The sequence below is a fragment of the Rhipicephalus microplus genome, chromosome 5 (assembly GCF_043290135.1).
Source record: "Rhipicephalus microplus isolate Deutch F79 chromosome 5, USDA_Rmic, whole genome shotgun sequence".
Lineage (NCBI taxonomy): Eukaryota > Metazoa > Arthropoda > Arachnida > Ixodida > Ixodidae > Rhipicephalus > Rhipicephalus microplus.
Window position 1 is genome coordinate 157,461,181 of NC_134704.1, and position 23,483 is coordinate 157,484,663.

The 23,483-nt window shown below is 47.1% G+C and overlaps 1 protein-coding gene across 3 annotated transcripts in view; it reads left to right on the plus strand.

The window, feature by feature from the left end:
* spg (dedicator of cytokinesis spg) overlaps nucleotides 1-23,483 on the plus strand; it is a 212,128-nt gene that overhangs the window by 95,827 nt on the left and 92,818 nt on the right. For all 3 annotated transcript variants that reach the window (XM_075896109.1, XM_075896111.1, XM_075896110.1), the window contains exons 19-21: nucleotides 3,079-3,260; nucleotides 5,714-5,921; nucleotides 13,926-14,090. In XM_075896109.1, the coding sequence (XP_075752224.1) occupies nucleotides 3,079-3,260; nucleotides 5,714-5,921; nucleotides 13,926-14,090 (555 nt within the window). The remainder of the gene's footprint in view (nucleotides 1-3,078; nucleotides 3,261-5,713; nucleotides 5,922-13,925; nucleotides 14,091-23,483) is intronic.

A 23,483-nucleotide genomic window follows, 5' to 3' on the forward strand; every position in this document is an offset into this window, starting at 1 on the left:
CTCAATAATTTGACCCTCAATAATTTGAAAAACGGAACAATTCGCAAATGTTGTCCAGTCCTGGCCATCATATACATTATTTTAGTGGAATCAAACTCTTAATTAGGTCATGTTTGGCCGCAACCCAGTTAATTCAGACAATCCTGGGAGTGCACCAAGCAAGCAGCTCTAGATATGTGTGGCACAAAAGAGCGAAGACGACGTTTGCGGCCAATCGAAACCGGACGATGCAGTCCGCATTGCCATCATCATCATCGAGAACCGTACGGTTGTGACAGGGTAGCCAGAATGATTCATTCTTATTTGTGTTTACCACAGCATGTGGCCATGGTGGCATTGTGGAAGAAGTTATAAATAACAAAAATTGGAGCTTTTACAATGCTCAGAATAAGTACAGCATTTATGTATTCGTCAAGGAAATGAATATTTTTTGTGTGATAGACATTTATTTGTTCATTGTTTTTTAATGCTTTCAATAATTTGAAATTTAATGAATTCGTACAGTTTTTCTGGCCTCTTGAAATTCATATTAACGAGGTTTTACTGTATAATCTGCAAAAACACAGGTGTGATCTTGTGTTCCAGAAATGTGCTCCTCTGCTCATGTTATGTTAGGTGGAAAAGTTTCAAGACACTCCTGACTACGCTCAATGAATCAATTGCTTTACCACTGGGGTGCATACAGGCAGGAAGCCGTCTTTCAAGCTTTGCAGTGTCTGTGCTTCTCAACTATCTGGGAAAAGGGTAGTAGAGTAATAATACAAGGCACAAGTAATGGCAGTTAGAGTATTCAGAAATTGGTATAGTTAGTTGAAAACAATTTAAAATGGCTAATGATGTTTTGAATGTGAGTGACTGAGAAGCACATTAGCCCGTAGTTATTCAGGAAAGCCTTGTACTGAATTTACCACAGAAAAAGGCAAACAGCAGGTGTTTTAGTATACTATGCGATCCTTTGAAATATCTATGGATAATGAAAGGACACTTTAATATCTTTCACTTGGAATACTATGTACTGATTATGTTACAGTGTTAGGTGCTTTCATTGCAGTATTGTTAACTGGCAGTATAAATGTTTGTATGTTCCTAAAGACTTCTTGTACTTGCCATTTGTTTGTTCCTGTCTTTGACTTGCCGGGCATGTGTGTTTTGTCGCTGTAGCTGTCTCTCTCTAATCTTCTTTCCTTTTCTGGGTGCCCTCCTTCTTCTATCTCTCATGGCTTGGGCTCAAGACTGACCTCAGCTTCTTCATCTTTCTTCTTTGTCAATAAATGTAAGTGCAACTGTTTGCTCTCAATGTGCTAACCTCGTGAGGGCTACTGTTTTCATAACATATACTTCTGTATTCTATGTGTTCTAGGGTGCCTTGTCTTTGTTCCCTTGTTTCACAGTTTCCTCTTTGTGAGTTCTGTGGAGCTTGCATATGGCACTCTGTTTTTGTGGGTATACTGTAAAGACATCTTTTTTTTTTTTTTTTGTTGAGGAGGCAGAGTCGTCCATCTGTATTAGGCTACATGTTTTCAAAAGCAAACATGCAGTGTGGAGAAGCTGTTACCAAGGCACAGACAAGCACAGACAGGTTTGCAATAGCAGCGGCATAATTTGCTGTCACTAGTGCAGTTAACTGTTTGATATAACGAGTTTATTTTAAAAGAAAGTGTAAATTTAAGGACTCGTTTTGTTTTTTAGACACAGTATTAATGAGAAAAAGCATATAATAATGCCAGGGAAAGCATTGAGAATCTCATTAAAAGTAATTGTAGTGTAAATGTGAAGAAAGTGTGGCAGTAATTATGAACAGGATTGTGGCCTGTGCCTTAATCTACCAGTTCCATTACTGGTCATCCCTGCATGCTACTCCCCAAAGCTTTAAACCATGCAACGTACAGTAGACTCTCAGTAAATCGAAATCTGTTAAACGGAACTGCTGCTTAAATGGAACAACTACCTCTAATATGGTTGGTTTAATCCCCGCATACTGCACCCCAATTCACCTCTCAGTAAATGGAACTCCAGGTAAATGGAACACATTTTCCCGGTCCCTTCAGGTTCCCTTTAATGAGAGTCCACAGTACTTGTAGTTCCACTGGCGTAAGAATGAAAAATTTTATCCTGTATCAGTTGGCATAATGGAAATTTATGGCTGTTTAGACTTTCATTTTTTTTATAGAAAATGGGCAATGCATTATAATTTGGTAAATGTAGTAATCTATAGCTTTTGACTAACCAACCATGGCAGCTTATTGTTTAAGGTGTAGCACTGCCTAGCTCAAGGAAGTGAGTTTCATTCCCAGCAGTGGTTGTTGCATTTGGATGAGATTCAACACGTGGGCTTAGATTAATGTGTATGTCGAACAATTCCAGGCTGTCAGAAATAATTGTGTATCAGACCCAACGGCACCCCTCATAAATATTATAATTTCAGCATAATTATGTAATTAACTCTTTCACTTCTGGGTTTTTTCGGCACTATTCCGCACTCCCTGCGAAGTTTTTTCATCTTTTGTATGTTATGTGGAAACATTGTGCTAGCAGTGCAGTAGGTTGCTCTGTAAAGCATGCGAACTGTTTGAGTATCATCTTACGAAGTAAAATGTGGCAAGTTAACTACTACAACCAATTAACTAATGGCCAAAATCATTATTCACCAGTTCAGAGCGGAAAGGCAGAATGGTACTGCTGAGCCATTGTCAAGGAGAGGGTAACAAATGCAGTTGCAAAAACATGCGCTCTATATATTTTCAGTAATTTTGCTGCATCCTATATTTCTTTATATGTGCTCCACATACATGGTGGGACACCCCCATTATCTTTCTCGATATGTGCTCCACATACATGGGGACACACACCCCAATTATCTTCACATTCAAGATTTGTCTCTCGAGTGCCATGAGGCGATTTAGGGAGGCAAAAAAAGTGTACTCTGATGGATCGGCAGGACTTGCGCTTGTGTGATCACCCGAGTTGCCTTGAGATTGGCAGTGAAAGGATCACCCTCTCTCATTGCTCCTGCATTGCTTTGGAATGTTTTGAACACCTGCCTATTAACCAAACGTATGTGTGTGCCACCTTGTGTAGGGGCCTCTGTCGGCGAGCCTGCTGGGTGTGATGCGGGCGCTCGGTGAGTCTCACTACGCACAACTGTGGGGCGGAGAAGGTGGCCGTGAGGGTGTGGCCTGTGCTCTGTCGGTGCTTCGGCGGCTACTGCTGGGCCCCACATTCCCTTTCGACTGGGCTGTCATGCGTGCACTCGCTAACCAGTGAGTGAACTTACCATAATTATTGTGCTTCTTAGTTAGAGATGGGTTGAAATACAGTCGAGCCCACATATAAGCCCCACTTGAAACGAACTTTCGCTTCAAACGAACAATATCCGCGAGACTGTGAAAATATGCATTGGTTCGATGGCGCAAAATTGCACTTAAACGAACGTCTCCGAGCACCACTGATCGGTTACAGCGAACAGGGTCGGCGCTCAGCCGACTTCCCGGGAAATCACTTTCGACCACCGATCAGGCATCGGCAAGGTGCCTATACATTCTTATTGGTAAACGCTGACCCTGCCTCCGCGCCCCTCTAGTCGCCGCTCTCCCCGACCGTTTTTTTGTTATCCACCCTTCCGTGCTTTGTCCTCCCTCCGCTACCCTGAGCACCCCGCATCGCCTGATGAGGCCCGTGTTTTCACGCTGCCACTGATCTTTCAAAGACTGGTCGGCCATCTCCTCTGTTTTTGATCGCTGGTACAGCTGTTGGCGTCGCCAGCCTGGGATGACCAGGTCATTTGCCAACATCGTCAACCACCGTCTCTATCCGATCGTCTGCACCTAGTGCACGCGCGTACGCTACCCCACCGACTTTGATGATTTGTGATTTGTTTTGTGTTCAGGACCTGCTCTCGCTCACTTCGCACTCGGCTCATTACGCCCTACGCATGCGTGCGAAAGGATGAAAATGGCTGTTAATTTGCGCGGAACGAATCGGGAAATATCAGTTCGTGAGGCTATGCAAACCTGCCGGCGCAACAAAACGATTTTTTGACCACGACTGCAATTCTTTGAACAACACCGCGCGCGCCGATCCAGGTGGCCGTCCTTTGACTTCTGCGCGCGGAGGTACTCCAAGTTTTTCTACGCGCGCATTTCGTGGACCTTTCAAGCAAGCCACCTGGCCTACCTCCTTCCCGCCTGTTTTATTTTTCAAAATCACCCTCCTGCCGTGTCCTCCCCTCTCTTCACTCTATCGAAACTCCTTGCCCTTCTTCTCCCGCAAATCTGCTCTCCTCTCTCGATCACAACCCCTTCGCCTGTCTCCACCGCTCCACGACGCCAGCCACGCTGACTCGAGTTAGTTTCGTTTTCTGACTACAAACGGGCCCAGAGGTGTTCCGCGCATTCTGGCTTGCGTGTTGTGTGTGCGCGTCTTGCTCGCTCTTGGTGTGCTTGTGTGGTCAGGATGGCAGGCAGGAGGACTTGCATGCTTTTTCCTGCCGCTCAACAAAACATCGAAAGTGTGACCGCTTGGCTTGAGTAATCCACGCGTTAAGTGCCGCGTTGCGGAGCGCTTGCTCATAGCTGTTGACCACCTGGCAGCCAACTTGCCGCTTCGGGCGTCCCAGTATTCGGTTATGAAGATGACTATTTCGTGGGCGGTGGTGATGGCTACATGCGCGCGAAACTATTTTTGCGAGGCTGACTTCGTTGACGTTGGGCCCGATGCCAAGCCTGAAGCTTCTGAACAGGACCACTCCGGCGGCAATTTGTGGCAGCGCGTACTCGACTCTGACCTGACAGAGCAGGTGGGCCATCAGTTACGATGGTTTAATTACTGCCGATGATGATGCCGACACCGCAGAACCATGCACGGATTAGGACATTGTGAATTAAGTACGTGGCAAGAGCGATTGAGAGGAATTGGATTGCGAGAACGACAAAACTTTCGAGCCAGTGCCTCATGCAACTTATGCCACGGGCTTCGGCGAAAAGCACGCTGCTGTTTTAAATAAACTCAAGACAGCCCTTATAGCTTCTGCTCTTCGAAAAACGTGCATCACGAACTTTTTTGGGCAAAAAAAGTTTGTGTTTCACTTGCAACTTTTTTAAAGCCGAGTTTCATTTACTACGAACTTCGGGATACAGCGAACGGATGCTGCGTCAGGCCCAGGTTCATTATAACCGGGCTCGACTGTAGTACATTTGTAAATGTTATACGTTGCTTCAAACTTTAAACAAGCCTATGATCTTAAAATGAGCACTTACATGTTTGTGCGTGTTTCAGGTTCGGGGTGTGTTTTAACTTTACCATGCTGTACTTTTACAGTTACCTGGAGGTTCCTGAGAATATGAAATGTTTCTTACCTACATCCACTGAAATTGAAAAAAAAAAAGAAAAAATAATCACGTTATCACTCACAACATGACAACTGGACATTGTGAAAGTATTCTAGGAATAAAGTAAATGCATCCTTAGTTCAGATTCAGGTGTGCTTCCACCTGTGGTGCTAGGAATTGCCACATGAAATGCAGAACCCCCATGGCTACAAGAGATGTCTGTGAGGCACATTCTACACCTCTCAACACGCGCATTTGCTGCCACCTTAGAGGCTAAGTAACAATGAAGTTTCACAGCTTAGAGGAAAAAGGTTGGTACTAGCAGTAAATGTTTTCTCGCTTCAGACTGAAAGACATCCATTGACCGTGTCACCCACCTATCCCAGTTTAGCCCTTGGGGCCCTGCAAGAGCTGGCGCAGCTGCTGGCATCAAGCTTCCTGCAACCACTGGATGTGCCTCTGTGGCTGCAGTACCTGCGGCTTGCCTCAGACTTCTTGGCACAACCATCTCTCCAGCTGGAGCATCTCTCACCAACACAGAGAGCACGCCTCACTGAACGCTACGGTGACATGCGGCTGCTGGCGGGATTCCAGGTGTGTCGCTCTTCTGGTTTCTTTGTTTAGAAACTCATTGTGATAGCTTAAAGGGACACTAAAGAGGAACAATGACTTGGTTCAGATTTAGAAAATGCACTATGTGAGTGTGAGTGATTTTAAATGAAAAGAAGAGAAAAGAGTCCCGTAGCTGTCTCTCAGGGGGAAGACAACTAAACAGTAGCTCATGAGGGGTGGGGGTAAAGGGGGGTTTAAAGGACAGGATTAAAAGGTTAAAAGGTAAAGAGATAGGGAGAGGAAGGAGAGAGTGAGGCGCAGGGACAGCGAACGACAGAAAATGACGAATGTGGAGAGAAGATAGGAAAGTCGGACACGGTCGTAGGAGTCCGAGGACGGGGCACCACTCGGCGAGAGCTCTTGTCAATGTCGGGAGATGGCGTAGGGCGAGCCCGGTTGGCCAGAGGTGGGCTGTCGTCGAAGATTGCAGGGGCACAACCGGTCGGCACGAAATCTAGAGAGCGCGTCCCGCACTATGAGATCTCTAGTGCCATATGTTTCACAATTATAGGTTCATTATTAGCGGAAAAAATCAAGGTTGAAGCTTCATTTTTAAATATTATGCTAAAATCTCTGCCTGTGACATTAAAAATTTCAAAATGTATTTTTCGTATTTTCGTGGCATTGGCTCGATGAAATTTTCTGAAACTTCTATGGCACCCGCAGATTACATTGTACAGTGGAACTTCGATTATACATCCCCAGCTTACGTCACAACCCGCATTTTACGACGAATTAGTTTGTTCCCAGCAAAATCCCCATAGAAATAATCTATTAAAGACCTTGGTTATACGACGCAGTTTTATGCCGACCCCGAATTTCACAACGGCTTTGAGATTTCATTCGAAAGAAAAAAATACTTTTACTCGAATCGGGCGTTGAACAAATATTTACAAATGAAAAATGTGAACTTGCATTCACCTATGTTAACGATTAGAAAAGTAGAGAGTAAGACAGGATGTCTTCTTAGACTGAAAAATTTATTTTCCTGGAAGTTCATGCGCTTCTACATACAGCTTGGTCACGTCTGCACATACCCGAGGTCGTTACTTAGCCAAGCTTTATCTACACAGAATAGCTTTAGCCAGCCGGAAAGCTGATATTTTCATGTTTTCATTCCTGGGAATTTTTTCTTGGTCGGCATACAGCTAATCTTCTGGCTTTGTCTGGCTCACATTCACAGGCTTGTACATGCGAAAGGGCCAGACGCAGCTGTTTTTACTATGCAAAGTTACTTTCACTTGATGTCAGCATTTATAATAACACTGGGACATCACTAGTTGCATTTCACCAGGCAACAAATTGCAATGCGCACAGCTCTGTCATGTACGAAGGCATTCTATGCAAACTCATGGTCCGTCGTCATTATGGGATAGCGATGACAATGTCTCTGACTTTTCTGATGGAAAGACTGTTGGCAACGCGATTTCAATTTCACGCGCAGGCAATTTTCGGGCTTTATTTATCGTTAGAAAAATGTGCATTGGATTAGATTTTTTGAAGTTGAGAATAAAGGTTTGCTCGCACCTCCTTCAGCTAACTAAGACTGTCATTAGCTGTCACTGGCAAAAATAATTTAATCTACTTTCCTCAGAGGCGCAAGGTCGTGTTGTGTGCTTATTCAGGTGGTCTGCACTTGTTTCTCGGGCAAGGCTCAGTGTTACGGCCTATAATCTTAGAGTTCCGATGATACGATGCTCGGATTATATGATGGTTTTGCGAAATCTCCAGTAAGTCACATGATCGGGGTTCCACTTAGTTTTATTGATTGAAAGCTATGTAGGATCCAGTAGGCGTCTTCAAAATTTCTTATGTCATGGTGTTTGGTACGGGATTCTCAATGTGGCGTTGCCACCCGCATTTTCTTTTGATGCATTTTCTCGCGTACTCAGCGTCATGTTGCGGTAAGGGGGGTGTTCTTGTGATGGCGAAATTGTACTTTACTGATAGACAAAAAATTTTTTTTCTCTTTAATGACCCTTTGAGATGTTGTGCTACAGCGGTAGTGAAAAATGAAATGAAAAGGGAAAGAGCCGCATGCTTATACACTCGGTGAGCTCCGTTCAGTGCCTCTGGTTTGCTTTTTGCATGCATGGGGTCTTGCGACTATCGTCGGTTGGCTGTATGAGCCAGAGGAAATGTTTGCCGTTCAGAATTTTCTTTCATGAGCTCAAGAGCAGACTGGTAAGTTGGTGAACCAGCAACTCAAGCGGAGTGCTTAATCCACCAGGCAATTTGAGACACACTGGATGGGTGTACGGAAACCAGCAAATAAGAGAACAAAGGAAAGTATAGGGTATGTTGATTGTACTGTTTTGAGTATGTTCTAGTAATTGAGATGTAGGTATGTAAAAAGTAAAGTGGACGAATTGATGCGATTTGCTAGTGTCACTTTCTTCACATCTGTGTGACTTTTACTGCAGTACACCTAAAACAGTACAGTTAACATTCCTTATACTTTCTTTGGCTTTATTGTCCGCTGGTCTTCATTAACGCTGTATCAACTAAGGAAATATGCCCACAAAAATTCTCTTACTGGGTGGGTTTATATTTCCAGGTGCAGTTGTATTACTACGCAGCCTGATTGCAGTTTGGCGAAGCTTTACTTTCATCTCTGCTTACTATAGCACATACACGAAAGCATTCGTTTTCCCGTTTCGAAAAATGACACCTCCACACTGCAGACGTGATGCCTCACTAAGCAGACCTGCCCCGATTTTGGCTTCTTAACAAACTATACCGCAGGTGCGTTCTTTTAACACCATTCATAGCTTTAAGTGCAACTAATGCATTGTTTCTGCAGATGAGGTAATCAGATGTGCGTAAACTCTAAGCAGGACCAACAATGCACGTATGGAAACATTTTGGCTAAGTACAAGAGGAGGAATTTTCACATTGCTTCTAGTCTCAGAAATAGAAACATAAACAGTGTCATATTAGTGGTAGATGATGTGATGAACAGGGCCAGTGGTTCGCTTCACTTTCACTTTATTACTGACACGAAAAAGGATTACATGATGAGCTGACGACTTGTTCAGTATGCCACGATCAGTTCACCAGCTTCGCTGATCCCTCTGATAACCATCCACCATTTTTCAGAGTGTGAAGCAAAGGAGGCTTGCTCTTTGTTTTTTGTTTGGGCTTCTGCTTTCAAATGTTTCTTTCCTTAAGGGGAGACACTGGTCTTGAAATGAAAATTTTTATTATCGGAGATACTGTAATGAAATTAGGTGTGTATATGTATTTCGCCCTTCTATTTTCAAAAATATAATTAATTTTAATGTACACCAACTAGTTATAAATTGTTAGAGCATAAGTGAAGTCTAAGTGTATAATTTTTTACGGGTCATTAAGGAACTTTTCCTCAGTATTTTTAGGTTCTGTTTTTCAGCATTCAGCTGTAGCCGAAGACCTGCCTTGTGGAGTTATGCAAGTGATATTGTCACTGAGATACATCACCATATAGAAATTCTCAATTGCAATGATGCTCTACAATTTTGAAATTTGATTAGCTCAGATTATCGTTCATAACATTGAATATGTTCCTCTTAGACACAAAACAATAGCATAGCTCTACAGTCCTGTTTCTTACGAGTTTGATGGTATAAAGTTTTGAAAAACTGCTTCACAAAAACGATAAAAAGTTTCGTAGGGCTGGTCAGGCTGGCAAAAAATGTGAAGCTGAGAAAATGGCATTTAAAGTTTTGACATGCACTGCAAAATTTTCTATGGGGAAGTTTTACCACAAGTTTTACACATACGGTTTCCATTTATTCCCGTGTAAAACAAAAAAATGTGCCTTATTCCACCCTTGCAATCATTTATAAAAAATGTTTCTAATGTGGAAAGCATTATCAGAACCCCGCCATGACAAGCTGTTGAGGGGTTCTGCAAAAGTTGTGGGGTATGATACTCAAATGACTAGCTGTTAGGCAGCATGCTGCCCTGGTTAATAAGTTTCTGTGTTCGTGACCCTCACGGGACCATGAAAATGTCCGAAAATCGGGCATCCGTCTGGAAAAACGAATGCCCGGAAAAATGCCTTTTTTTGTAGGTATTTTTTTGCTGACACACAAGGTTATGACTGCAGTGCAAAATTCTCATTGCAATCTTGTAAATGCATCGTTTAGGTGGCTCTGAAAACAGCCGCTTATGAAAAAAAAAAGAAAACGATGTGGCCGGTGTTACCACAGTGGTCAACACGTTGGCCCAAAAAAAGTCTCCTATTTTTTTTTGCATGGCATACCGCTTGCCTGCAATGATGTCTGCCTCAATTTCAGTTACACATCATACTGTCGCTGTTCACTGATGACAGTGTCATCAGTGCTCACGTCAACTCCGAGCTCGTTGGCTGTGTAGGTGCTGCCGAAAATCAGATGGCGAAGGCTATAGGCACCATTCAGTCGAGTTTTTCAGTCTGACTGCTGTGCCAGAATACATAGCCTAGCGGATAAAGAAAGCAACCTTGAGACAACATTAGTGAAAATGGAACGCGACGCGCACGGTCTGGCGCCCTGCATCTGTTAGTGTATTGTGGCTGGGATACGTGGGGGACGAGCGCACGCATCCATTTTCTGCGTGCCCTTAACGGCGAATGTGAAACATTTTGAGACAGGGCAGTGTGAGCAACGCAGCTCTCTCTGGTCAGTGTGCGGTGCCTATAAGCGCTGAATCGAAGGAGGTAGAACTTTTGGGTAGCCAACTTCCCCGACAAAACGGTCTTAGTTTGTGCCAATTTGTCAACTCACTGCGCCTGCTTCGTCGTTGAGTAGTACGCAGCATGAATTCAAAGTGTATCGCTCGTCGAACTTGGTCCCACGGCATCGTCAGTAGACAGCGTCGTTAATGTTTCTGGCAGATCCAACAGATCTAGCCATGATTGCAACTAGCTGTCAAAAGGCACTTGTGGCCGGCGCCTTCTTGTTCCGAGGCCATTTTTACGGCTTTCAAACGCTCGTCGCGTCAGATGGCTTCAGACGAAAGTCTCCAGGTGTCTCGATCGCGGTGAAAAAGTACAGGTGCAGAGCTGAAACATGGTGCATCGAGAAACACGCACGATCGCAAATGCGGATGCACACAAACAAACAGTCACGGCAGCAAATGCAACACAAAAGAAAAGAAGACGCATCGGTCACCCCAGCCGTTGGAAGACTCGGAAAGGCGCACTTGAAAAGCACGGCGTGTGAGGGCCAATCAGCAATCTGGAAGCGACCTTTAGAAAACCCGCAACTGCAGCCATTCCGCTTGAGCGACGCTATTTGGAGATGGCGTAAAATGTGCACAAAAAAAAAAACAGCTTTCAATCTAGCCCAAGATGGGGGCGTTCGGTCCACCACAACGCACACGATGCGTGCGGGAAGTTCGAACAAATTTTGTCCTTTTGGGGACATTTTTGTGTGACCAGGTTGCATTGAAGGCTGATTTTATCGTGTTTTCCGAACAAATTCAGTGTTAGCAAATTGAGAGGTGCTCAGAAGTATAAACTCCTTGAAAATAAGCTTTGCGAAAAATCGATTTTTTAACCAATTTTGACCTTCTTAGACCCGCGTCCCTCCTTAAACAAGCATTCCTCACTGTTGAAGAACGTGATGTGATTAAAAGAAAGTGGTAGGTTCGCTTACAGTTGCTACAGGTGTCTCTCATGCTGGAACACATGCAGCGGAGACTTTTTCATTATTTTTTAGATTTTTTTATTCTAGTCATTGTAAACAAGGAGGGCAGGAATGGAAATGCCGAATGCTCACCTTTCTAAAGGCAATAAGACCTCCTATCTTTCACACTCTCAAGGAAATGAAAATAAAAGATCCTTTTATGAACTATGGTGTTCCTTGCACAATCTCAACCTCCTTCGCTATCAGATGCTCGGAAAAAAAATGACATTTAAATACTGTCAACGTGTCATGATGGAAGTTGTTTCAGCATGGAGTAGATTAGGTATCGCAACTACCAAAGGCAAATGTTTTCTAAAACAGATTCTTTTAGCCTCTTTCGTGATCTGATCCTCGCGTCTCCCTAGCATGCCACTAGCATGTTCAACAAAGCACGTGCACAGCTTTATGCATTTCAGACGTGGCTTTACTCAGACATCTAGTGCATAAAAGCGAAAATAATCAGCTGCCATAGACTTACAGTATATACTCGCGCAATGAATGCACTTTTTTTCCCAGATAAACCAAAGCAAAGTTGCAGGTGCGTATATTATGCAAGGCAAGTTCAATGAAAACTTCTTGGAGATGAATAAAAAATGTGGTAATGCAAAAAGAAAAGTTACGTCGCTTAGCCTTTTGCAATTGACATATGTGTACAACTGTTTGGAAACAGCTTTTGAAAACAGCTGGAAACAACTGTTTGAAAACAGCTGGAAACTTCACTCATCTGCAGTGGTTGATGGCGCTATCTTCTGCAAGCTATTCCTGCGCTGCCCGTGCTCTCGATTAACACGTTTCACGGCTTTATTTTCCCGCTACTGTTTAGCCGCAACAGCGGTATGTCACAACGCTACGATGCACTTTGCCAACCCTGTGGCAGCCTCACACAACAACCGCGCCGCTGCCATTGGCATCGCAGCAAGTAACCTGCAGCAAGCTACCACAGAAGCATCAAAATAAATCGTTGATGAGACTGAAGCATCAAAAGAAACCGTCGATAACAAGATTAATGACACCGAAGCATCAAAAATAACCGTCAATAACAAGATGAATGACAAGGTATGGCAGCCTCCTCGCAGTCTACAGGAGAAGTGATAGTAGAAAGCGTTCGTTTAAGTACGTGCGGGTAACAAGCATGAAGAGCTAAGATCAACTGAAGCGAGAATAAGGGGTGCTACTATGTTGTGGAAGTCATCATGCTCTTTTCTGGGTGACATGCAATTTTTTCTGGTTGTCCAAAAACCTGCGACTTGATGACGACGAATGGCCCTTTGTGACAGCCATTGCGACAACAAATTCTGTCGTCCTTGCTCAAAAATCGTGTGCATGTGGTAGGCCTGCAAGTTTCGTATTTGTAGGATTCAATCGTTGGTTGGTGCAGGCAGCTTTGTGACCTTCTATCGCTTGTGCTTGTGAGCTGCGATGTCTGTACACTTGCACCGTTCGTTGTGAAGCTTGCTGCAGCGCACGGATAAATAAAAAGACAAGGGACGTGCCGCGCACAGATAGAAGAACAAACAGAGCGCGGCAGCGGCAGAAAGAGGGGGGGGGTAGGGAGCAAGCTGTGGTAATAATAAAAAAGAAAAAGATCTAACGGGCAAAGAGGCGCCAGGTGTCTGTTTGTGGGACTGCAGCGGATGAATGTCGGGGTGTGTGTTTATTACGCAGGAGAAAAAAATCCAAATTTTGATGACTGAAGTTAGAGGTGTGCCTATTACGTGAGTGCGTTTATTAGGCGAGTAAATAAGGTATTGCATGAGTATTGAGCCAAATAAAGTTTGTGTTCATTGTTATGCACAAGCTGGCTTGCTTTTGGATCATAAAAGTTCAGAATGGTATGAATATTTTGTGTGCCAATGAGGCGTTCATATCATCATGGTCCAACTAATGCAAATTTTAATATCAGTACTTGCAGTGGCCTTAATTTTGATGAGAATATACGTACAATAGACTTCTCGTCCAGGATTGTTGTCATTTATTATAATAGGCTCTCGTAGTGTACGACGCAGTGCTGGTGCACTCTAGGCTGCTGGTTTCAGAAATAGTGTTACAAAGAGTCGGTGCATGAACGTGCCATTAATGCAGCTACACCATGTAGCATAAAGACAAAAAGGAACTGAACAATGTACAAGGTGCTGTCAGCCATTGTTTTGACAGCAGCCTTGTATGTGCATTTATATCAAAATTTTCTTATGTTTTGTCTGTATTCGCGATTACTGGGACCATAGCCATGTTGTTGAATACAATAATTCTTGCGGCATATGTTCAAAGGATGAACTAGTCTTATGCTGACTCGCTCGGCAGCCCTGTAAATTACGTGCCCGCACGACGACTGCAGGTGCTGGCCCTGTGGGGGCGCCTGTGGGAGGAGGAAGGGGGCAAGTGCGAGCTGGTTTCGTCCCTGGTGGGGCCCCTGGTGCAAATGACGCTGGTGCGGGAAGCCGAACTTCGGAGGGCCATGATGCCCCTCTTTTACGACCTCATGGACAAGGACCTGCCTAAGGTGGGTTGCGTGCTCACTTTTTTTTGGAACCGTCTGGTCATTAAGACAGTGTAATGGTTATGTTTGGAAAGGACACTAAAGACTGAAATTATTTTTTTTTTGTACTAGTAAATTGTCTTCGCACAATATCAGTCACCGTGCTTTGTGCAAGAAGACTCTTTTCGAGAAATCGCACAAAAAAAAAATGTTCGCAACGCCACATCGAAGTTCACACGCCAATCACTACGGCGTCATAGACTTTGACAGCATCAACGAGGGCTTATGTTGTTTTTAATCAATGAATAGGAAGTTCACTGTCCTCTGTGGGTGCCAGAGCCCCAACATATCGTGTTTCAAAAAAATTGTCTTGTGAGGGACGACAAAATACAAAAATACACCTTGAAATCTGTGGTGTTACACACGAAGACTTGTGCATGAAACTAAAGATAAAGATTCGGCTGTCATTTTTTTATTACAAATATATGGTAGTGGAATTAATGTGATTAGTTTTAAATTACAATTTAATAGCCTAAATCAATGCATCATTTAACTTTAGTGTTCCTTTAAGGTCGCACTGTTTTTATTGGCATGACTTGTTATCATTAGTCTGGCAAAGATTAGGGATTTAGGAATGGCTACTACACATTGAAATATGTGCAAGAGTATGCATATCTGGGGCATTTGCTAACAGTGTAGGCTACTCATAGGAAGAGGTGAAAATTTTTTTAACATGGTGTGGGTGCTGGAGCCGGCGTTTTGACAAGCGGACTTGTCTTCTTCAAGGCACTTTTTTTCAGTCTTGAAAAAACAAGTTGAGAGTTTGACTCCAGTGACACCCCTAGTTCACATATTTTAAATGCGAAGCATTTCCTAGCGAACTTCGGCGACATTGAGTGTATCTATCTATCCATCCATCCATTCATCCATCCATCCATCCGTTCGTTTGTCCGTCCGTCCGTCCGTCTACGCACGCACGAATGTATGTATGTATGTATGTATGTATGTATGTATGTATGTATGTATGTATGTATGTATGTATGTATGTACGGACGTACGAATGTATGTATGTATGTATGTATGTATGTGACGCTATGATGAATTGGGAGACGTGGCCTGGCTCATACACCATGTTTATTCCATTCTGCACTTCTTCCTTCTCTCGGCCTCTACCAACCATCGCTTCATACGTCACATGATTCCCCCTCCCCCCGAAAGAAGGCATGGATTACGAACAAGAAAAAGTAAACAAGACAAGGTTGAGAAGTCACAAATGTCAAAATGCACAATTGGTTTCATGTCCCAGTGGTGTTCCGTAAACTAGCAAAACTTCAGAAAAGAGTGCAGCAGTCCGGTGAATAGGGGAGTTCTGGTGGGCGAGGTTGGCTGTGGCGTTCTAAAGAAGCTAACCGCGTCTTGCAAAACTGCACTGACCATGACATGACTTGAGCAGCTGTGAGGAATGAACAAAGTTGGAAGTCCTTGGAGCACTTGAAGGTCGATTGTCGTAAGTGCCGAATCCTCGGTTGTACGCGCTGTATTCTGTGTCGCGGCTGAGACAGAATTAGTGCTTGCAGCCTGCGTGCACAAGAACTGAAGTTCAAGAAATTATGTCTATGTTCGGGCGCTGTACAAATTATAAAGTTCAGTCTCTTTCGTAGTTTTCTGTGGCGTTGGCTCCGTTGTCGTAAACTAATGGAATGGTGTTTAAATTTTTGAGTGGTAGAACTGGTGACTTCTTGTCTTGTTCTGTGTTTCCTGAGATTTCAGAGCTGTAATCTTAGGCGCAGTCTTGATATTTTGTGCCAGATGCGTTTCTGGCGCCGATCCCTTGTGCAAAGTTGCCTTGCTTCTTGAATTTGTTTTAAGAGGCTTGCTTTGCGTCGTCGTCCTTGTTGATGTGTTCGTTGGAGTGTCTGCGATTCACGGACTTGCTTTTGCTGGCGTTGCTGACGTTGCTGTGGACCGTATTGCGGTGGCAGCGATTCTTGAACATCGCGCTGGTTTTCAGGACAACCTGATGGGGTCTCCAGTCGGCAGCTGGTATTCTGTGAGCTGTTGTCATGCAGTTCAGGCAATGAAGATGATGCTTCAGAGTTGATAGAAAGTTCTTCAGAAGCTTTTTCTACACTGTTCACTACGAGAGGCTCTTGCGCATGGCAGTGTGCGACGTTCGATGCGTCTGAGCCTTCGGTGTTGCTTCGATTGTCGAGTGTGTATGCACCGGACGGTGATGCATGAACCTGTGCGGAAGGAGCATGGCTCGACTGGGTATTTTCTTGGTGTGCCAACTAGTCTATCGTGAACTAGGTGTCCTTTTGATGCAAACGGTGAGCATCAGGAGCGCTTGGAGAGCCACGTGATGGAAAAACGGGTGGTGGACCACGTATGCGAGACGAAAAATGAAGTGCATGAGGTGGGTAAGCCATGTCTCGTGTCGTGTGCTGGAGTGACACCTTTGAAAATACCGGCTTTCGTAAAGAGAAACCTGGTGGAAAGCTTTGTCCTTGAGAAATAAGCGTGGACTGTGACGACCGAGTTTGGTTGTATAAAGATGGTCCGTAATGAGTAAGTCCTTGTCGTAGTCGTTAAAACGGGCAATAATCTCTTCTCTGATCTTTTGCCATGATTCGTCGTTTTCGAATATGTGTATCAGGTAAAACCTAAATGCCTCACCAATGATGTAGTCAGTGAAGTTGGGGATCATTTCCCGTTCCGACCATGATGCAGCGACGGCATGGAGCTCGAACAGGTTGAATTAGTCCTGTACGGGTCCGTCGTCTGCTGATCCGGTGTACTTTGTGGTGACCCCGCTCTAACTGCAGTGGACGATCACCGCGGATTCACGCTTAGCGAGCCACAGGGCCACTACTCCGTTTACTCGCGTGTAGCGCACCGCTCCGCGCGCGCTCAACTAATAAGGCGTTTAGCGCGGCGCGGCAAATAGACAGTGTTCTAATGCAAAAGTACACAACACTTTATTGCCTCTGGCGGCACCCCGAACGACAGTACAAAGTCCGCTCCCGAGACGCGGGTAGCAAAGGCACCTGCACGCGGACGTTCACAATAAGGGTAAAACCGCGAGCACATCGCAGCTGGCAATGGCGAGCTTTGACACGCCGGTCGGGAAAAGGTCCCTCGCGGCTATGCTGCGCACTCTCACGATGGCCAATGGGCCTGGTCGCGAGTGTTAGGGCAAACCTCGTACGCGTAGGCCTACGGCAAGTGCGGCTCGTTGTAGTACGACCACTTCAAGCACTAGGCACCGCTGTGGGCTTAGCGTACGCTACCGAAGCTAGCACTCAAGTAAACACGCCTGCCGAGGTGCCCAAGGCCACCCCAGGCAGGCTACAGTCCGGCAATTCTCAAAGGGGACGCGGACAAAGGAAAACACGTGCTTACCCGGCGCCGACCAACGGAGAAGAGAGCGCTACCTCGGCGCGTGCGTGCCGCGTGCCGTGCCCGCATGTGGTGCCTTCTATCGCCACGTGGTGTTAACAGAGCGGGAAGGCAAAAGGGTGTGGCCGTGTGGCAAAATGCCCGCGAAATGGTCGCGGGCGCGCCTCAGATCCCCACATCCTCCTCTCCTTAATGCACCCTATATACCGGTCTGCAAAGGCAGCCGGTCGTCCCCCATGCATGCAAAGGCGTCATGCAATGGGCAACAGCTAGCCTCAGCCTCGCTCAGCAACTGCTGCTGAAGAAAAAAAATAAAACAGCACAAGAATACACTTGACAAATACAATGGCTCCGCGGAAGAGGGGTAACGGGAGTTCATGATGCTCACGCAAGAGCGCGTCCACGGCTCGGAGGGGCAGCGTCACGTAATGTCTGACTTGGGTGATTGCGTGGATGCGAGAGTTCAAGAGGAGGGTTCTGGTTGAGGCCTTCATGCGAGGAACGGGCTCACCTTCGTCTGGTCGATGTTGACGACAGCCCTGCGAGTCCGACGAACGCCGCCTCTGTGGAGGTTCGGATGAACCTCGCTGCGACAGCCGGCCTTTCTGCTGGAATAATGGTCGCCAAATATACTGGCTGCGGCGTCGGTCGAGTCGTGCACAGCGTCTGCGACAGCTGGCCTCGTGCAGGTCTCCGAACACCTCCAGAGTCCAAAGTGGTGTAGGGGTTGGTGACTTCCTAATTGTCGCCACACGCACACACACACGCACACACACACGCACACACACCTCCGATGGTCGGGTCTCTCCAAACACGCACCGCAAGGGAAGCGCAGAGTGTCATTTGTCCCTCTCCCCACGCTAAAGCACCAATTCACAATCCCCTCCTCCAGCGAGAAGAAAAAAAAGAAAACACGGAAAAAAACATCAAGTAAACAACAACACTCACATGACAATCAGCAGCAGTAACTGGGCGGAACCGACTTCTTTGCAAGCACTGGCTGTAAAGAAGTTAGCTAACTGAGACTAGACAGTAAAAATGAGGGCCTTCGGTTGCGGAAAATAAGCCCGCCGTCCGGCGCGAAATCACTAAGGTGACCGCTTCCTCAGATTATACCGGTGCATGGTCCGAATGCGGTCCGCCGCGCCGGGTGTGCGCTGTTGCTTGCGCGAAGAGCCACTGGGCGCTGGCACAGGCTCGTCAGACCTCGACGCAAAGGCTTTCAGGTCTGCGATATGGGCACGGCTGAGTTTTCCCGAAAGCGGGTCTTTCAGCAAGTACGCGAGTGGAGTCTAAGCTTTTTCCACTCGGTACGGACCAAGCCACTTTGGAGCGAGCGAAGTTGAGAAACCCTTGCTCGCGTCGCTAAGAGCGTGGTTGCCCTTCAGGACGAGGTCACCCACCTTAAATGAAAGGTGGCGACGTTTTCGGTCGTACTGGGCCTTTTGCTCGGCCCTGGCCGATGCCAAACTTTGCCTCGCTCTACTGAGAGCTCCACAAAGCCTGTCCCGAAGTGTGGAAGCGTAAGCAGAACAGTCTGCCGGTTCTTCCTCGTCTCCGAGCTGGCATTGCATGACACTGGTCACCGGATTTGCCAACTCCCTTCCGAAATTAAGGAAGGCGGGAGAGAAACCAGTAGAGAGACTCTCGGAGGTCCGGATTGCAAACGCGAGTTCACTTAAATGGTTTGCCCAGTTCCTTTGAATTTTGGCAAAGGCCGCCAACATCGGTTTGAGCGTACGATTGGTTCGCTCCGTCAAATTGGACTGGGGATGGTAGGGCGAAGTGGTGCAGTGATCTATTCTTAGGAAACGGCACGTATCACCAAACACCCGAGCGGTGAAATACGACGCATTGTCCGTGATCAATCTTTTCGGAAAGCCGAACCGACAAAACACTTCCTGTAGCCTCTCTAGCACCGCTCGCGCTGTCACTTTCCACAGCGGAAACAGCTCCACCCATTTGGAAAAATGATCAACAACTACCATCAGATGTATGAACCCCTGCTTACTCCTGGGGAACGGCCCCATTAGATTGCAGGTGGCTACTTTCCACGGACGCTCACTGACAATCGGTTTCATCAAGCGGGGCGGCTTGCCACCCCTTGATTTCACCGTTTGACAGACGTGGCAGGAACGGCAATAGCGAAAAATGTCACGCTTCAAGCCAAGCCAAGTCACAACCTTGCTCAGTTTCGCAAAAACTCTATAGAGCCACTCAGGTGACCGGCAATGGGCTCGTCGTGAGAGGCTCGCAACAGTGCGGCTCCCAGACTTTTGGGCATAACCACCTTAACGGGTCGATGGACTCGTCGTCAGTGGCTATATAGTTCAGCAGGAGCCCGTCATGGTCCAGCAAAATGAATCCGCCGGGGACTCAGCGACACACGCTGTTTCAGCCCCCTAATCGCGCCCGCCGCAGAACAAGCAGCGTAATGGCGCTCCGCTCCTCTCAAGACGGTTTAACGATGCCCGCCGCAAAGCAAGCAGCGTATACGGCGCTCCGTCCCTCCGAGACTCGAAACGGATCACTCTACTGAGCCTTCAGTAGCTCTTCGCTGCCGAAAGCAACTCCCATTCTCCCAAATGGGGGAGTCTGGTATCGCGCCCACTCAGGACTGCAGCAACCGCCGCGTGCACGGCGTCACGGGTTCGCTTTCGGCACGGTGGCCTTCAGAAAGTCCCCCCCGCTCGGCCGCTACGCAGTGCGCCGCTTACCTGGATAGCAGCCAAGGTCGTCCTCATGGGGACTCCCCCTTTTCGCCGCTGTTTCGCCTCTGACGCTTGCATGTGCTAAGGCACCGCGAGCGGCCGTCGCACCGAAATCCAGGTTCTCAGCAGACAACAGGGGGCATGAGATAGCGCGTCAGCTACCACGTAGGAGTGTATTCCCCACAAAAAGGGGTGACGACACAGGCGAGCGCCCAAGGGCGCCCGTCGATAGAGGCGGTGGCCTCTTTGTGCAACGCCGAATGCCACGGAGCAGACATGTTGCGACGAGCCCGAATCGCGCAGGCGAACTGGCTCGCTAAGACTAACCAAATGAGCCTTTGATACCGCGTCGGGCGCCAGTATGGTGGCGCCGCTACTAACTTGGCTGCCAGGTTGCGTAGCAGCCAGCGGGCAAAATTCGGCAACGGCAGAGGCCGCGGTGCCGATTTGGGCTCCGGAAGCTCCACTGAGAGCCGTTTCGGAGCGCTGTGACATGGAACTGCCATGCATTCCAAAGGGAGCAGTAGTAGTCCAATTTGCCCTCGTGCACTGTTCGGGTTGGGCTGTGGCCCCGGACGCAAACACGATACCTCTCCAGTGGGAGCTGATACGTAGCGCCTCGTGTCATCCCGACTGGGGCTTGTGACAAGTGAGGGTGCGCGATTGTGATGCTCAAGGGGGGCACTGGCCCTGTTCTCGAGCAATGCGGTATCTGCTAAAAGCGTCAGTGGACAGAACTCACACGGAGCAGACATAACGCGGGCAAACGCGGCGAGCCTGATTCGCAAAGGCGGGCTGACTCGGCTAAGACTAATCAAAGGCTTACTTAATGAGCCTTTGATACCACGTTGGGTGCCAGTGTGGTGACCCCGCTCTAACTGCAGTGGACGATCACCGCGGGTTCACGCTTAGCGAGCCACAGGGCCACTACTCCGTTTACTCGCGTGTAGCGCACCGCTCCGCGCGCGCTCAACTAATAAGGCGTTTAGCGCGGCGCGGCAAATAGACAGTGTTCTAATGCAAAAGTACACAACACTTTATTGCCTCTGGCGGCACCCCGAACGACAGTACAACGTCCGCTCCCGAGACGCGGGTAGCAAAGGCACCCGCACGCGGACGTTCACAATAAGGGTAAAACCGCGAGCACGTCGCAGCTGGCAATGGCGAGCTTTGACACGCCGGTCGGGAAAAGGTCCCTCGCGGCTATGCTGCGCACTCTCACGATGGCCAATGGGCCTGGTCGCGAGTGTTAGGGTAAACCTCGTACGCGTAGGCCTACGGCAAGTGCGGCTCGTTGTGGTACGACCATTTCAAGCACTAGGCACCGCTGTGGGCTTAGCGTACGCTACCGAAGCTAGCACTCAAGTAAACACGCCTGCCGAGGTGACCAAGGCCACCCCAGGCAGGCTACAGTCCGGCAATTCCCAAAGGGGACGCGGACGAAGGAAAACACGTGCTTACCCGGCGCCGACCAACGGAAAAAAGAGCGCTCCCTCGGCGCGCGCGTACCGCGTGCCGTGCCCGCACGTGGCGCCATCTATCGCCACGTGGTGTTAACAGAGCGGGAAAGCAAAAGGGTGTGGCCATGTGGCGGAATGCCCGCGAAATGGTCGCGGGCGCGCCTCAGATCCCCACAACTTAAGGATGTCAAGGTCGTCTGATGCTGCTGTCATGATGCTTGGTGGTCTTGGTGGTTCGCGTTCTTCTGTGGTCCGCGTTCTGTCACTGCGTCTCGCTGAGGTCTTCGATAATGATGGTCGGGCGATGAAGTGGTTGCGAGGTCTTCATCCTGTCGACTCTTGTGACGCTGTGATGAATTCGAAGACGTGGCCTGGCTCATACGCCATGTTTATTTCATTCTGCACTTCTTCCTTGTCTCGGCCTCTACCAACCATCGCTTCATACGTCACATGTATGTGTGTATGTATGTAGCCGCCTATGTCTTTTAGCTCTCCTGTCCATTTTGATTATGGTATCAATACCAAACTTGCAAACTTGGTATGACATAACATGGCTGTATGAAGAACATATTTGACTAGTCATAACATATAAATTGTGACCTATATGTCAGAAATGTCATATACGTCACATATACCTACCAAGCAGGTTTGGTATTATGGTATGTGAATGAATGATGAAGGTAAGTGACTGGTGCAAACATGATAATCATGAGATGTGTGTCAGGTAACAACGTACAACTTGACTACACGCCACGCTCATGATGCGCTGGCGGCCGTTTCGCTAGCTTCACCTATACCGAATATGGTATTACGGGACGTGAATAGATGATGAAAATATGATCCTGGTGCAAACATGATAATCACGACATGTGTGTCATGTAACAACATGACTACATGCCACACTTATGATGCGCTCGCGGCCGTTTCGCTCGCTTCACATATGCCAAATTTGGTATTACGTGACGCCAATGGACGACAAAGGTATGTGACTGGTGCAAACATAATAATCATGAGATGCGTGTCAAGTGAGAACATGACTACATGCTACAGTCAAGGCGCCAATACATTTCGACATGACGCGGTGCGCGTGCTTGCCGGCATTCATTTCGTCGCATCACAACTGCATTGCCACGCCAGGCACAGGTCCTGCCATATACTGGCTGGCGCATGCCGCGCTGTGTTGCTTTGATGCATGCACGTTTTAGCGCGTCCAGCGTCCCTTCGTTACGAAAAGAGGGAAACGCAGTGTTGTGTGGGTAATGCATCGACATAGAGTAATGTTACTATATGGCATTGGCGCGAAACGCAGTATGTCGCATTTCGCGTCATTTGCCATTGAGCCGCGCCGACGGACGCTAGTCGCGCCTGGCGTCAGACTGTAGAGTGCTCGCGTTTTTTCTAATGTAGCGTCGCTGTTCGCAGTGTGCGCGCGCGTCTACGCTACGTTGCAGTATATTGGGCCCTTAATGATGTACTCGCAGCCATTTTGCTAGCTCCATATATGCCGAATTCGGTGTTATGTGATGTCAATGGATGAGGAAATATATGACTGGTGCAAACATGATAATCCTGACATGCGTGTCATGTAAGAACATGACATCATACCACGCTCATAGCGTGCTCGCGGCCGTTTCACTAGCTCCACATATGGTAAATTTGGTATTACGTGACGTGAATAGATGACGAAGGTAAACAACGCATCCAAATATGATAATCATGACACGGAAGTCATGTACAGCATCATTTACCTCCACCTCTTAGTGTTGTGCTGATTTGAAAGTGATATATCAACATTTCTCATTCCTGCTTCGCATATCATCGATTCCCACTGTACGTGGGATCTGCCA